The sequence below is a fragment of the Oryzias latipes genome, chromosome 7 (genome assembly GCF_002234675.1).
Source record: "Oryzias latipes chromosome 7, ASM223467v1".
In the NCBI taxonomy this organism is placed as follows: domain Eukaryota; kingdom Metazoa; phylum Chordata; class Actinopteri; order Beloniformes; family Adrianichthyidae; genus Oryzias; species Oryzias latipes.
This window is the reverse complement of record NC_019865.2, coordinates 34,116,429-34,132,600: the sequence shown is the minus strand read 5'-3', so window position 1 is coordinate 34,132,600 and position 16,172 is coordinate 34,116,429. Positions and strand designations below refer to the sequence as shown.

At 44.5% G+C, this 16,172-nt stretch overlaps 1 protein-coding gene across 2 annotated transcripts in view; it reads right to left on the bottom strand.

Annotated features, from left to right (window-relative positions):
* Positions 1–1,668: 1,668 nt before the first annotated feature.
* The window catches only part of LOC101171727 (voltage-dependent L-type calcium channel subunit alpha-1D-like), a 91,390-nt gene continuing 76,886 nt past the window's right edge, over positions 1,669–16,172 (bottom strand). The window contains exons 44-51 of one of the 2 annotated variants that reach the window (XM_023957109.1): positions 8,056–8,257; positions 6,247–6,354; positions 5,700–5,806; positions 5,510–5,622; positions 5,097–5,289; positions 4,948–5,013; positions 4,776–4,876; positions 1,669–4,695 (exon numbers count right to left, since the gene is read on the bottom strand). In XM_023957109.1, coding sequence (XP_023812877.1) covers positions 4,432–4,695; positions 4,776–4,876; positions 4,948–5,013; positions 5,097–5,289; positions 5,510–5,622; positions 5,700–5,806; positions 6,247–6,354; positions 8,056–8,257 — 1,154 coding nt within the window. In that variant the 3' untranslated portion in view covers positions 1,669–4,431. The remainder of the gene's footprint in view (positions 4,696–4,775; positions 4,877–4,947; positions 5,014–5,096; positions 5,290–5,509; positions 5,623–5,699; positions 5,807–6,246; positions 6,355–8,055; positions 8,258–16,172) is intronic. The other variant, XM_023957110.1, reaches the window with a different exon arrangement.

The following is a 16,172-nucleotide window of genomic DNA, read 5'->3' as shown; positions in this document are numbered from 1 at the left end:
TTCCAAAGTCACAGGGAGCCACAACAGAAAGATGAAAGAGCCACATGTGGCTCCAGAGCCATGGGTTTCCGACCCCTGGGTTAGCCCAAGCTTCTACCATCCATTGACAGATTGGGGCATAACTCACCCTGCGCTGCCCCCAAAAAAATAAAAGCAGACTTTTCCTGCCCCATTGTGTGTATCGCTACCGCGCTGCTCCCGTTCTTCTCGACACTGTGACTCACCGGGATGTCGAAAGTCAGTGGCTCCTCGTTCATGTTGGTGATGTGGCTGAGCTGGAGGTGTTTGTCGGTGATCTTTTTACTGCAGTATGAGCGGATGATGAACAGCTTTTATCATTGTTATCCGCTGGAAGTTGCTGCACCACCGTAAATCTAGCCCGCATGGAAAAATAACTGAGTTTCAAGCGAATGTGAAAGCGTTATTGCCCTCAGTCGAGTGGTGGCAGAGAAGCTTCTTTAAGCTGATCTTTAATCATTAATCCATTACTCGAGTTGCCTTTTTTCTGCGGGAACTTAGCTCTGTCTTCTTGACTGTTGGGGTTCGTTTTTCAGCTTCTTCCACTTGTGAACCATGGATTAATTCATCTTGAATTCTCTGGGAACTGCTCCCATGTTCCTCCGGATAGCTGATAGCTTGCAGTTTAAACTGTGCTTAGTACACACTTAGTACACACACCCCTCCCCCCTCAAAATATACATTCCAACACAAACACACACACTTGCACACCCACACCCTCACAAACACACATACATGCACACACATTTTGCAAGGAAGGTGGGACCTAGGGACCATCTGTCCCCTACCCCTTCCTTGGTGGGGGGTACGGGGCCCTTGGGTGCTGGTCTCCTGGGCGCGGCGGTGCTCTCTCCGCGCGGGGGGGGGTTCACATTACACCTGAGCCGGGGGTGTCCGTGTCCCTGGGGGGTGGGTTCTGGTCCTTGCCCCTGGGTGCTGGGCCCCGCCAAATCTCCAACTGTGGCCGAGCCTGGTCGGGCCAAGTTTACAACACCCCTGGTGGGCCCCCTTTTTCCCCGGGGTGCTCCCCTCCTGGGCGGGGGAGGCTGGCCCCTGCCTTGCTCCTCCCTGGACCAACCGTGGGCCGGGTGGGTGGCTGCCTGGAGTGCGGAGCGGGTCTCCCTTGGGGGGTCCTGGCTCGTACCTGGGGTTGGGGCGGGGGGATGCCAAGAACTCCTGGGTGGTGATGGGCTGCTCGTCTGGGGCCCTTCTTGGGTGGGGCCCTGCGTTGGGCTCTCCCGGCGTGGCGGCTGCTCTCCTGGTTGGGCTGGGGCGGCGCTCTCTTTCCCCCCGTGCCTCCCTGCTCTCTGGCTCTGGGGGCCTCGCGGCGGTCCTGCTGGCCCTGGCCTGGGTGGCGGATTGGGTCGCCCGGGGGGCGGTTGTTCCCTGCCTGCTGCCGTGTAGCGTTGGGGGTTCCGGCTGCCGCTGCTGCGGCGGCGGGAGTCTTGGTGTGAAATAATTTGGTTAAATACAACACAGTCTCACAGACAAACATACTAACAAACAAACAAATAAAACAAATATACTCATACTTGCACAAACAGACATGCACACATGCCCAGAACATTGTCAAACTTACACAAACACACAAACTTAAGAGGCAGACCCAGGTAAACACACAGTCACACATTCAGATACTTTTACACAACGGCAGCTGCTAATTTGGTCTTTATTCCAGTTACTCTTCAGCATCTTTTAACTGAAAGTTTCTTCTGGAATTATCCAGGAATGGGGGTTTTAAGCCCTTAGCTTATTTGAAACTATCCAACATGAAAGAAAAATGGTGGAATGACAAAACACAAAAGAAATTCAAATGGCTTAGAACTTGAAACAGACATATATAAATCTGGGATTTAAAAAAGACAGCACACTTAACACGTTTTTAAAGTCATACAAAAAAACAAAAGACACAAATGGACATCCATTCTTTTTTTTTGGAGTTTATATGCCTGTTCAAAGAGAATAAAAAAAACTCTTAGTGTTTCAGCCACAGAGAGGATTATTCACATCAGCAGAAAAAGTCTCTGGATTGTCAGTTCTGCTTTCTGGTTATGAAAGAACCGGTAAACATCAGTCTGAAGATTATCCTCACAAAATCTTCCCAAATGGTTTCATTTGCGTTAGCTGTGCTAAAAGGCTTTAAGAGAAAATAAATGATTATGAATAAAAATGACTTTAATTGACCTTACTCAAGCTCACAAGAGGATGCAATTCAAATAGTTTCTTTATGAGTTTTAATTGAAAGTATGCACTAATATATTTTTTTAAAATCCTTGGGTTAATCTTCCATATTTTCCTGCAAGTACACAACAACAGTAAAGCAGTGTGTTAAGGCTATTTGTGTGGACTTATTACATTGTTTTAATACTTTCAGGAGTTAGACTACAGAAGGTGAATCCGTCTGCTTCATATGCTTTATAGACTTTGGGATAACATTTAAAAAAAGTCATCTTAATGAAAATGAACTAACAAGTAAATCTATGCATAATTTTTCACTCAACAGCAAAGGTTTCCTTCTCCACTGATTATGAAAATATTTTTGTCAAATATTTTGAAAGAAAATTATTCTGTGTTTATGAAGAAATTCTTTCAGACTTTCATTCTTAGCTTCTGTCACACCTGCAGAAAACCCAAAGAACTTGGTTCAGAAGTAACATTTGTTCATTAATGTAATGTCTCTGAAACATGTTAATTACTGTTCAATTTTAATATTTTCGTAAAAAAAAAAATATATAAAGTATCCACGGTTGCAGACGGTTTTTAATTTCTCAATCAAGGTAAGGAATATTGTTGTGCTTTTAATTCTCCACTCCGACACAACTAAAGTAGGCCAACTTTATTTTTCTTCATTTACAGTTTTTCTCCATTGGTTTGGCTCATTTCTTGAAACAGAAATTACGTTCTCAAAACAACATGGACAAACCTCCAAACACCTTGGCAATTGTTCGCAACAGAATGGAATTTCACATTAATTTCATCAAATTGCAAATGTCTTCATTTAGCACCAAGAGAATAGATCTTGAGATCTAAACTGACTGTTGATTCTCAGTCTAATGGTTGTTCGCTCCAAAATGAGTCAGCATCCTTTCTACTAGAACTTGACTAACGAAGGAGGATGTACCAGGCCGGTGAAGGGGCAACACAACTATGTGTGCTGCCATATCTGAGAATGGTGTGGCCACTCACATCCCCAGTCTTGGCCCATACAATACACAGAAGCTCCTCATCTTCTTGGACCGTCTTCATTTTGATTTGATCCCTGAAAATGAGAGAGATCTGGTAGGGCCTCACCTACCACTATATGTTATTGTATGGGACAATGTGAATTTCCACCATGGCCCGCTCATCAGGGCCTGGTTCACTACTCATCCAAGGATGGTCATAGAGTTCCTACCACCTTACTCTCCTTTTCTCAATCCTATTGAGGAGTTTTTGTCCGTTTTGAGATGGAGAGTGTATGAGCATCAGGCTCAAGAGCAGAGGTGCCTGCTCCATGCGATGGATGCTGTGTGTGAGGATCTTACAGGAGGTCAGTGTAGGGGATAGTTGCCACATGCACGCCGTTTCTGTATTCTGTTAGCTATACAAAAACAGTACAATAACCCATTGTCAATGAAGGTCTGAGCTACAACTGAAAGGTAGACATGAGGGATATTTCAATGGTCCTCTGCTATCGTGACAAAACATCTAATCATTTTGACTTGCAGTGCTTACACAATGCCAAAGGGACAAAGTATTTTGGAGTCACTGACTGTTTAAATGAGAAGGAAATTTAGTTTTGACACATGAGTGAATTGTTTTGGGAGAGATATGAGCTTTTGCAGGTGAACCATGGTGTTGTGCCGAACCAGCCACATTATTTTGGCAAAAGCACCAAGAGTGTTGAGAACGTCCGGTCTGATAAAAAAATGAGCCAAAGCAATAGAGAAGAATCTCTACCATTTTGGTGGCACTGACTCTTTACATGGGAAAGGAATTTAGTTTTGAAGCATTAATGAACAGTTTTAGGAGATATATTAGATTTTGCAGGTGAGCTATTGTGTTGTGCTGAACTGTGAGACTGATTTGCCAAATGATCTTAGAGTTTTGAGAATGTAATTTCTGTTTGAAGAAATGAGCCAAACCAATGGAGAAAAACTGTTATAGGCTATATTTTATTTAATACATTTTTACGTTTGTTGTCTTTCTTAATCCTCTTTTCTACAAACATTTCTTTTTTCTTTTGGTCAGCTGTTCTTAAATAAATTTCTTTGGACTTTCCTCATTTTGTCCTTCCCTGATAGTCAACACTTTAATCAGCAGAGATTAAAACAAATAGATATTTAAAAACATAGTCTCCTTTCTGTCAAAACCACCTCGAACTACAGGTCAGGGATGCTCCACCCACAACCAATATGTGATTGGTCCAGAGCCTCAGAATGATGTAACACATGTCATTTCGTCAGCTAGCTCGTCCTCATCACGGCTTGTTTTGATTGGCTCCTCGTCGCTGTAGAGCCCAGCTGAGTCGACAACAGCACTGCTGAGAAAGCTGTGGTTACCAGAACCGAGCAGGTCGCTTGCGGCCGATTCCATTTCATCCACAGTCATGTGGCAAGCGTCAGCAATTTCCCGCTTGGCAAATGCCACAAACTTTGGATCACGAGCATAAAGCCCAAGTCCTTCTGAGATTAGAACCTAGGAAAACCGAAGAGGGATGATATTCTAAGCTTTGATGCTTATCTGCTTTGTGTCAGTTTATGATTTTGTTCTCTTACCGCCTCCACAAGACTGTCAGCTGATCCTCGCTTCTCTGAGAATGGGGGGTTGAGCTGGGGTGGGACTCGGAGAGTGGTGTATGCCCGGTATGGAGGTGGAGCTGGTACAAAACCAAATGACCCAATAAGAAAACAGTAGCAGTGAGGGTATTTGGGTGTTTTCTTCCCTCACCTGATGATCCTGTGGTTGCTCCGTACCATGCTGGTCTGGAGGCTGTACTTGTTGCGCTAACACCTACTGTACAAAAATGACACAGCTGCCTTCAGATTCAACAGTTCTCACTTCTTGTAAGCTGTTTAATATAAAAGACTTTGCCTCACTTCTTTCTGCTCCTCCTGTCTTCCCCTCTCCACCAGGTCCCCCACCCAACCAGGGAGGACTGCCCTCCTCCTCCACCAGGATGAGAGGAGCATAAAGGAGTCGACCACGGCGAGGACAAGGGTTGGCCCATGAGGTGGAGGAGGTTGCTGAGGAGTGTCCAGAGGAGTGCCGGGAATCATGGCTGTTAAATATCTGGTGGGGGGTGGGGGCAGGGGTGGCAAATTCACATATCACATTTTGCAGGAAGCAGAGCCCAGAAGCTCAGGCGTAAGAAGTTGATCTTTGTCCCACTTCAACGGGGGAGAGGTCTTTTAACAAAAAAGCCTTTTCAAAATTACCTTATTCTTTTTTTAATTGCGCTGCCATTTATCTCCCTGGCTATCAGATCCTAAATTGCATAGATGCGTGTTACCTGAGCATGGGAGCGGCGTGGGGGTGACGTTGGGTGGTACGTCCCGGGGATGGGCAAGTCATCACTGCTGCCCTGTCGTCTCAGACACTGAATGTTAAAGGATGGCTTCCGACCTAGTGGCCAAATCAACACCCCCCACTTAGTGACATCACCAGTCACAGTCAAAAGACCAGCGCTAACACCCTCTCACCTGTCGGTGTGGCAGGAAGCAGCCGTCTTCGGGTCATCCTTCTGCCTTCACTGCAGCTGTCACCATAGCTGCTGTTGGTGCATGCAGTGTTCCCATTTGGGTGATCCCTGCACAAAGGAGGTTGATCAAGGTAATGTCTGCAATCACACAACCACTTCATCAGACATTACTCCATCAAGCCTTTTGACGGCAAAAATATTTAGATGCAAATTCATTCATTAACAATTTGCAGTTTTGAAAAAGCAACCTAACTGTCTAACCTTGGTAAATGGCATATACTTGTATAGTGCTTTTCAACCTACAAGGACAATGTGCTTTTACAGTCACTGACCCATTCACCCAGTCACACACACATTGAAACACTGGTGGCTGCTCCGCTGCCAAGCACAGGCGCCCACCTCCCACCAGAGGCAAGGTGGGGTTCAGTGTCTTGCACAAGGACAATTCGACTCATGGGCGTGTAAGGTGGGAATCGAACCTGCAACCTTACGATCATGGGTTGACCGCCCTACCGCTGCACCACGGCTGCCTCTATCTGTTAGCATACCTGTCTCTGGAAGTGATGCTTTCACTGTCCTCCTCTCTGCTGTAGTAACCCTGTTCTCCATACGCCTCCACATCTCCATTTCTCCATGATCTGTCTCTTGATTCCTTCCTGTAGACCATTGAAAGGCTGATTCAGAAATCTGTCAATCAACATTCTGTACACATTTTTGCCATTATTGTCTTTTTCTCTTTTTTTTTCTTTTTGAACAATGCATTGTATGTTGAAGAAGGTTTGTATCTATCCAGGGAATGTTGTCTTGAAGTTGTGTCATGGCATTGCACTTAAATAGCTTTTGGTGAGTTGAACTTAGCAAAGTGTTTAAGACTTCAAGCTGTGTTCAGGCACCTTTAAGCACACAGCCTGTGTGCTTAGGCCAATGTTTTTTCAGAGATTGAAGTCTGGGATTCTGTTGGCTCTTGGATTTTTCAGGCCCAATTGTTACAATTTTTCCAGCAATAGTGTTTTTAATCTTATCTTTCCAAAAACAATTTTGAATGAATTTGCCTAATTAGTCTTTATTTGCAGCAGAGTGACCTCTACAGCAGTGTTTTTCAACCAGTGTGCCGTGAGAGATGATCAGGTGTGCCGTGGGAAAAGACCCATTCACTTATCTAAAAGCATTTCCCATCTCCAGGATATCAGCTTTGTGTTCATCCAAACAGGCCCTGATAAAACACTGAGTAGTTAGGAATATGAAAGATCACAAAATACTTTTTTCTTTGTGTTTATTTGATTCTATTAAAGATATTTTGATAAGAATGACGGTACCGCGATTTAGCCGTAGCTTCAGCTCTGTTTTCTGAAAAAGTCCCGCCCCTTTAACTGTCTCCACCAATCATTCTTGGATGCTTAATCATACATCATCAGTCTGACCAATCAGAAGTGGTTAAAGTCTTAACTTCCTTGTTCTGATTCTGCTCATAAAGTCTCTCAGTTCCAACAAAAATACCAGCTGAAGCTCGTCTTTAGCGGTGTAGCTTTCCACAGAATCCGGTGTCAGACCGTGGAACAAGTGAACAAAACCTTGAAGCTCAGAGAAGAGAGTCTGTCTGCCATCACTACATCTCCCATGATGCATTGGGTTAAAGTGACAGCGTCTCAGCGTATAATGAGTCTTCCCTGTTAAACAGCTTGAAACCACAACAAACACACGTCAAACAGTTTTTAAATCTTCTTGATGAAATCAGAGGTCAGAGGTCAACAGTTTAGTTCTCCTTCAAGGTTTGTGTTTCTTAACAGCCAAACATCCCAGAGTTTGGTCCAAGTCATCTTTCTAACTGAAACACTTTTCTAATAATGTCTGGATTATTTTAGATGTTAAACTTGCGAAGAAGTAATAACAACATTGAAGAAACAGGATGAAGGTGAAGTGGCCAACAGACACAATTAAACTAAATTGAAACAATTTAATCATCTAAAAAGAAATAAAATATTTTTGTTTAAGTTTTCAAAGACTTCATCTTTGATTAAAACAAAAAAAAACTAATAAAACTTCAACATGTTCACTTTTTGGGTAGCTACAGAAAACATAAATATAATGTTAGTTTTTCAATCCAGTCTTTAAATAATTTAGTTGAAAATTATTACTGAAAACCAACTTAACTTTTATAACATCTTTTAGAAAAAAAACATTGCAGAGGGACTGTAAATTAATACAGACTATATATAGAGTTTCTCCTTTTTTAGTTTTTGGATGCTGGTGTGCGGCTGGATTTTTGTCAAGGATAAAGTGTGCCTTTGCTCAAAAAAGGTTGAAAAACACTGATCTACAGGACATCGTAAGATTGCTCTTGCTTTACAGAACCTCACCTTTCATTTTTGTAGAATGATGGTTTTCTATGAGCGCTCCTCCCCAGTGAATGGCGTTGATGACTGAAAGATGACCTTAAGCTTTCTTTATGGTGAGAATGGTCCCCGTTTTCATTCCCATTGGCCATCTTGATGAAGGAGCCAACTCGGTGGATCAGACATCCGTTAGAGGCACCGCTGTCAGGCATTACACCACCCAAACCTGAGGACAGGGAGGTATGGACCTATCAGCACTCATAAGAGACCTTCTGTCTATGTCCACCACAGGAATGTTTAGCAGTAACATTTGAACTCTTGTCATATATCAATCTTCATTTATATAGCACTTTTCATACTTGACAACACAAAGTGTTGTTGGTTGTTAAGGGAACAACAGATAGGGCTCTAAATTTACCCTCGCCCACCCACCAAATGCAGGTAAAACTTCAATTTGGTGAGTAGAAAAACTTCTTCACTGCCTTCACTTTGGCAGGTGAGGCATTGTTCATCATCTCTGACAGGGGGCTCAAAATCACAACCATGACTTTTAAGTCCCCCCCCCCCACACACACACATACATACATGGCTACTGCAAACTTCCATCCCAGAGTTGGTTCAATTCGATTTTGACTTCATTGCACAGATTTCATAGTCATGCACTATGGGGCAAGTGGTGCACGGAATTACCGCAGTTAGGTGCTTTCATTACTAGAGCTTGCTATTGCTGCATTCAGGTCTTCTTGGAATTTATGGCGTTTGCTCACACTGACCTCAATCAACGCAAACACACACTAACTTGTTGCTCCATGTCATTGTGTAACTCCTTCAAATGACTAAGACTCACAATTACAACAAGGAAAAAACAAAAACATTTTAAAGTAATTTAATTTATTCTTTACTTTTGTTGTTGCACACTGGTTTTTTGCAGAGACTTCTGGGAAATTTCCTGGGCATTTTTGAATTGTAGGTTTGTACAGCACTACAAAATGCCGAACACACTATATGTGCACCGTGTAGTGAGCGGTGAAGGAATTTGGACACAACTTTAGCCATAACTTTTCGAGCAGTTCCACCATTTTAAGAAAAGCTCACAGCTGCTTTTAGAGCCCTTTCCCCTATCTCAACTGGCTTTTCCCTGAGGGTTCAGTCGGACCTAAACCCCAATCCCGAACCTCTGTGTTAAGTAACCCTTGTGCTATCCTAGGCACTTAAACATTGGGAGTTGGGTCATCTAGACCAGTGGTCCCCAACCACCGCGGGAAATTTTGGCACCGGGACGCACAGAAAGAAAAAATAATTTCGATTTTGTGTTTTTTTTTGTTTTTTTTTTTCAAAAAGACGTTTTATTTTGAAAAGTGACCAGATTCTCTCTGTTACATCCGTCACACTTACCATAGCAACCAGAGTGTGTCGCGGTAGAAACGATGTTGCTCATCTTGTTCTGTTGTTGGTGTGACGTTATGAGGACACCGCTAATAAAGTTGCACATGATTACACAGTGGATTTACGTTCATTATTTTATTGTTATTATTATTACTAAAGAGAAAATTCCACCCCCGGTCCACGGTAAACGTGTCTTGCGTTGCACCTCAACCCCCCCCCCCCCACCGGTCCGCGGTAAACGTGTCTTGCGTTGTACCGGTCCGCGGTGACAAAAAGGTTGGGGACCACTGATCTAGACCCACTAGATTGTGCTCTGAACCTTTTTTCTTCAATGGTTTGTGATCTTCACTGGTGTCCATGGATTACATGAAATCTTTCCACCTTTATCCACCTTTGTCATGGTAGGAAGAACACGTCAATGGAATGGGGGGGGTCATCTAAGATAGCACAAGGGATAAGACAACACAAAGCACCTGCTAGGTGAAACTGTCAACGAATTTTGGAAATGATGATATTGTCCATTTAATAAACATTTAAGTCCCCCTTTGCTGAAAATCATGTTTTTTGAGTTATTGACATGTACTTCTGGTATTGTTCTTAATCATTTCATTTTTGTATATCTTAGTAATTCTCCTTTTAAATTGCTGTCAATCAAACTCTCGCAAAGACGCCTTGTTTGAATAAATGAGCTGTTGTGACGTCATAATGGCGCAGGTGGAGGAGAAGAGAAGATGGCACATAATTATAATAATAATACATTTTATTTGTTAGGCGCCTTTCAAGGAACCCAAGGTCGCCGTACATAAAAGTGAAAATAAAAATAAAATAAAAGCAATCAAATGTACAATAAAATATACGAGTTGGAAAAGATGAGTTTTCAGTTTTTTGGCAAATTGTGAGAGAGACCCGAGGTTTCTGAGGTCCGGAGGTAGAGAGTCCCAGAGCCGGGGGGCAGAGCAGCTGAATGCTCTGCCCCCCATAGTGACAATGCGAGCAGTGGGGACATCCAGATGAAGGGAAGAGGAGGATCTGAGGGTACGGGTGGGAATGGCCACATGAACAAGATCTGATACATATGATGGAGCAAGGTTGTGGATGGATTTAAAAGTCAGAATAAGTATTTTGTATGTAATCCGGTGTGTGATTGGTAGCCAGTGGAGCTGCTGCAGAACAGGTGTGATGTGTTTGGAAGAAGGTGTTTGAGAGATAATTCTGGCAGCGGAGTTCTGAACATACTGCAATTTACGTAGAGTTTTTTGTGGTAAACCAAAAAGAAGGGAGTTGCAATAATCCAGGCGGGAAGTGACAAGACTGTGAACCAGAACGGCTGTGGAATGCGGACTGAGGGAAGGGCGAAGACGACGGATGCTGCAAAGGTGGAAATAGGCAGACCGGGTGATGCTATTGATGTGAGAAGTGAAGGAGAGGGTGCTGTCCAGGATGACACCCAGACTCTAAACCTGAGAGGAGGGGGAAATGGAGGAGGTTTCAAAGGGAATTGAGAATTTCTGGATGCTGTTAATAACAGATTTGGTGCAGATCAGGAGAAGTTCAGTTTTATCGTTGTTTAGTTTTAAGAAATTAGTAGTGAACCAGGATTTTATTGCAAGAAGGCAGTCAGTGAGGGAAGTGGGAGGTAGAGAGGAATTTGGCTTGGTGGAGATGTAGAGCTGAGTATCGTCTGCATAACAATGGAAGTGAATCTTGTATTTACGGAGGATTTGACCAAGAGGGAGAAGATAGATGATAAATAGCAGGGGTCCCAGGACGGAGCCCTGGGGAACACCTGTAGTGACAGGAACTGTATGGGAAGTGAACTGTTTTAATTGAATAAATTGGGTGCGACCAGAGAGGTAAGAGTGAAACCAGTTGAGAGGTATGTTTCTGATACCTATGGCGGACATTTTGTCTAGGAGGATGGTGTGGGAGATTGTATCGAAGGCTGAGCTCAAATCAAGGAGGACGAGAATGGAAAGTAGCCCGGAGTCAGCAGCAAGGAGGAGATCGTTCGATATTTTAAGGAGAGTCGTTTCTGTGCTGTGAAGGGGGCGGAAGCCAGACTGGAATTGTTCATATAGGTTATTCTGCGATAGATGTATGCGGAGTTGTTCTGCAACGGTTTTTTCAAGGATTTTAGAGATGAACGGAAGATTAGAAATGGGGCGGAAATTGTTGAGGTTTGAGGGGTCTAATCCTGGTTTTTTGAGTATTGGGGTGACAGCAGCCTTTTTGAGACTGGTGGGAACAATTCCAGTGGTGAGAGAGGACTGAATCACGTTGGTGATTAGAGGGGACAGGGAGGGAAGAGTAGCTTTGACCAGAACTGTAGGAAGTGGATCAAGTTGACTGGTTGAGGATTTAGAGTGTTTAATTAGCTCAGCAATTTCGTTGACTGATGGTAGAGAAAATGATAAAAATGAATGATGTGTGTCAAACCGTATTGGGGGAGCTAGGTCAGGGTCAGGATTTACTAGTAGTTCGTGATGTATTTTTGAATTGAAGAAGGAACCCAAAGTGTCGCAGAAGTCAGAGGAATACAGATGGGGAGGTAGTTGGTTAGTAGGCTGTGTAATTTTGGAAAGGAGGGAAAAGAGGGCCTTAGAATTCCCTTCACGGGTATTTATTAAAGTGAAGTAGTATGCTGTCTTGGCTTTAGAGATGGAGTCCTCATAGTGGGAGAGGTGACTGGTGTACATTTCCCGTTTTTTTGTAGAGTCTTTCCAGTCCACGCCCTTTAGCTTTAAGTTGTCTGAGGTAGGGAGTGAACCAGGGAGCAGTGAGAGAAAATGAGACCATTCTGGTTTTGAGCGGAGCATGGATATCCAGGGTGTTGCGGAGATTGTTATTGTAATGTGAGACAAGTTCATCAGGTGTGTGGAGGCTGTCGGTGTCAGGAAGGTTAGTGATGTGGGATGAGAAATGATCCAGGTTAATGTTATTAAGTTTACGGTAGGTGATGCTGCGTGTGGGGGTTGACCCAGTGGATGCAATATTGACATTAAAGGTTACTAGGGAGTGGTCAGAGAGAGGAAGGGGATCCACTTTGCAGGCATTTGGCAAAACACCTGAGCAGCAGACAAGGTCCAAAATATGTCCTTTGATGTGGGTAGGAGTTGTGATGTGTTGATGAATACCAAAGCTGTCCAAACAGGATATAAAATCTTTGGCAGCTAAATTATTACTTCTGTCCATGTGGATATTAAAGTCACCCAGAAGTATTATGTTTGGTGAGAGTAGGGAGAGGTGTGTCAAAAAATTTGAAAAGTCAGAGATAAATTCCTTATTGGGTTTAGGTGGGCGATAGATGGTGGCAACGATAGTTGGGACTGGTCCAGAGAATTGACAAACTAAAGATTCGAAGGATCCAAACACAGGAGCAGTCACAGGCGCAATCTTCCAGTTCTCGCGATAGATCATTGCGAGACCGCCCCCGCGGCCCGAATCACGTGGTTTGGCGATGTAAACAAACCCCGGTGGCGTGGCATCATTCAGTGGAGTGAAATCCAGGGGATTTTGCCAAGTTTCATTCAGGGACAAGATCTCCCTTTGTTGTGAGGGAGCGAATGTTCAGAAGACCGACGTTGACTGATATGCGGGGGTGATTGTTAGCCATGTTAGCCAAGCGGACAACAGGAGCTAGGACGCTGCGGTTAGCATGGCGACCGATGTGTCTTGATGGACGGCGAGCAGAGGACCAGAATGACTTGATGGAGGAGGTGTTGTCGTACTGGTAGCTCCGACGTGATCCACGATGAGAGTACATTCCTGCATTGGCCCTTCGTATTTTAAGCGCGTCCAAAGCTGGATTTTCTTGTTGGCAGCACGTATTTAAAATTAAAGTCCCAAATGTGTTCTCCGCATTTGAGTTCTCTCTCTGACCGAGTTTAAAGCGGCTTGTTGTCCCTCATTAACCACAGAGGGTAAAAACTAAAAGCCAGAATAAGGCTACGTTCACACTGCAGGGCTTAATGCTCAATTCGGATTTTTTGAAAAAATCGGATTTGTTTGCTAGACCGTTCACATTTCCAAGTAAATCCGAACTTTTGTGATCTCCAGTGTGACCGTGACACGACCCAAACGAGACCCGCATGCGCAGAAGCCAGAAGAATACTCAACGGTGAACGACGTCACTTGTTTGTGGAGCCAACGTTAACAATGGATGTCAACAACAGTGTTGTCAAAAGCGGAGCTCTTTTTGTAATATTAAATTTATTTTCACGAAGGAGCAGCACAATTACAATCTTCTCATTTTAAGAAGGCAATGGAGTCGGGATCGTCTGTACCCACTGTAGTGGAAGAGGAATGTGTATGTGTTGCGCCCGCGTGTTTGTGTGTGCAAGCGCGTGCCGCGATAGAGAATAGGGGGGGGGGGGCAGTGTGTGCGCGCATTCATGTTGTGTGTTACGGATGACGGTAATAAAAGAAGGTTTCCCCCAGAATAAATGCTATGGACTCTTTATTAACCTGTTCTGGAGAATCTAAGGATCAGAACAGGGAGGAGGAGGAGGGGGATCGCCTGGGTCCCCCGCGCTTCTGAGCACGTCGGAAAGGGGAGAAAGAAAAAAAAGTTATCGCAGGAAAGGTTCAACACCACGCTCTGCCATTTAGCTGGAAATTTTTTCAAAAACCGCCCAGCCCTGGAGTTTGGCCTGAATAGAGCGATTACCCCAACTATTAATCCAATCGGGGATCTCGCTTCCCTTCCACTGACTGGTCTCAGCAGCATCGTCCACCATAGTTGATGTTTACGTTCTCGTTCCCGCCTACTTCAACGCAAAATGATGACGTTTGTTGCGTGTCGATGACGTACGATTCGGAATCAAGTCGCCTGGCCGGTCAGACGGCGGTCGCAATTGAAAAGAACGGCTACAATTCGGAATCAGGACGGCAAACCCACGGGGCCTGGGTCGCAATTGAAAAGATCGGATCTGTGTCATTCAGACTGTCATGAAAAGATCGGAATTGGGCCGCTTAGGGGCAAAAAATTCGGAATTGGGTCGTTTCAGCCTGCAGTGTGAATGTAGCCTAAGATCCCAGGACCTTTTTAATTATTGGCCCTGTGAAAATTGGAAAAATATCATAAAGTTCAGGAGACCCAGGCAGGCTAGCTCCTTATCCAGCAGCGGGTCTCTGTCTGGCTGCCAGCTCGCCAGTGATGGGGATCGCTCCAGCTCCATGGGCCCTGGGACAGACTGTCCAACAGTACCCAATCTACTGTTGAGCTGGGCGATATGGTTCAGACACGTACCATATGCCGCTGAAATCGCGCTGCTGCTGGATCTTTGGGCCGCACCCACCTCTCAAATCAAACTAACTCAGTGGCCTTATGGTTAGAGTGCCCGCCCTGTAACTGGAAGGTCGTCGGCGCAAACCCAGGCCAAGTCATACCAAAGATTTTTAAAATGGGACCCAATGCCTCCCTGCTTGACACGCAGCATTAAGGGGTTGGATTGGGGGATTAAACGTCAGGATTGGGTCCTGTTCCCTGATTAATGAATCGTGGCTTCGGCTGTGTCCAAAGGTATATGAGGTGGGTGTGTCTGCTCATTCTCTGCCAGTTCGTGATTTTTCTCCCAGTAGAATCTTAAGTTTCAGGTCAAGAAATGCTCTTCTGTCCCCCTCTGGCTCCACACGCTGGGATTCTGTGTCTCCCAACCCTTGACGCTCACGCGGAGCCCGCTTCTTTCCTCTCACAACTTTCACGTAAGGAGCCTGCCCCTCCCAACTCCCGACAGTTGTCTGCTTCTCTCCTCTTCCCAGTTACACACACGGACCTGGCTGTCTTCGCCTCTAACGGGATTCCCCCCCTCGCATGTGACGTCATGCTGCCTCACAAGCTCAGCCGGACATAACAGCATCCGTCCTTTGGAGTCTGGACGTTTTTTGGATTTATGGAACGCTCCAAATAAACTTTATTCCCACCCTGTGTGTGCCTTACCTTGGGTCCTCATTAACTCAGAACATTAAACCACCAAAAGGTTCCCGAGCTTAGCTGTGTCTGCAGCTCACCGCTCCCCCAGGGGATGGGTCAAATGCGGAGAACAAATTTCGCACACCTAGGTGTGTGACAGATAGTGGGAATTTAACAAATCGCGCCGCAGTATCCCAAATCACATCTATACCACTGAATTAACATTAAAACTGGTCGCCTCTGCCGCAGGAATCCCATTTAGTGAGAATGCAGCTTAACCGTACCCCATAGTAATCCTTAACCCTTCTTCTGGGTCAGTGTAGCTAAGAAAAAAAATATTTTGCATTTCAAAAATTATGAGTGAATAGTCACTTTCTTTCTGGCCTTTCATTTGAATTGCTGTGCAAGTGAATTCAACAATCTGCATGTCCTTGCATCAAATCAGTTCTGAGCCACAGCCAGTGCTGCTTGCTGGTGCAATGTAGCCTAAGTTATGTCATTCAAAGCATTTTCATGAGCTCTTCTTTGTCCTTTTTGGTGTGTAATTTTATCAAAGAACAGGGTTTGTTACACACATTTGTTCTCACCTTTTCTTTATTGCTAAAGACAAACTTTTGAGAATAGAGACCATCAGTTGGTGTCTTTTGTGTCCTCCCCCTTGTGTCAAAGCTCTTCACTCATGCAAGATGCAGCTTGCAAAAAGGGGGGGAGCGAGGGCGGTGCTACTTAGTTCAGCACCAATGGCCACGTCCATGTAGAGGAGACTTTGGAAACAGAGGCTTTGGATAAACATGAAATATGACTTTAAGAAAATTAATAATAATCAAAACACCACTGGGGATGT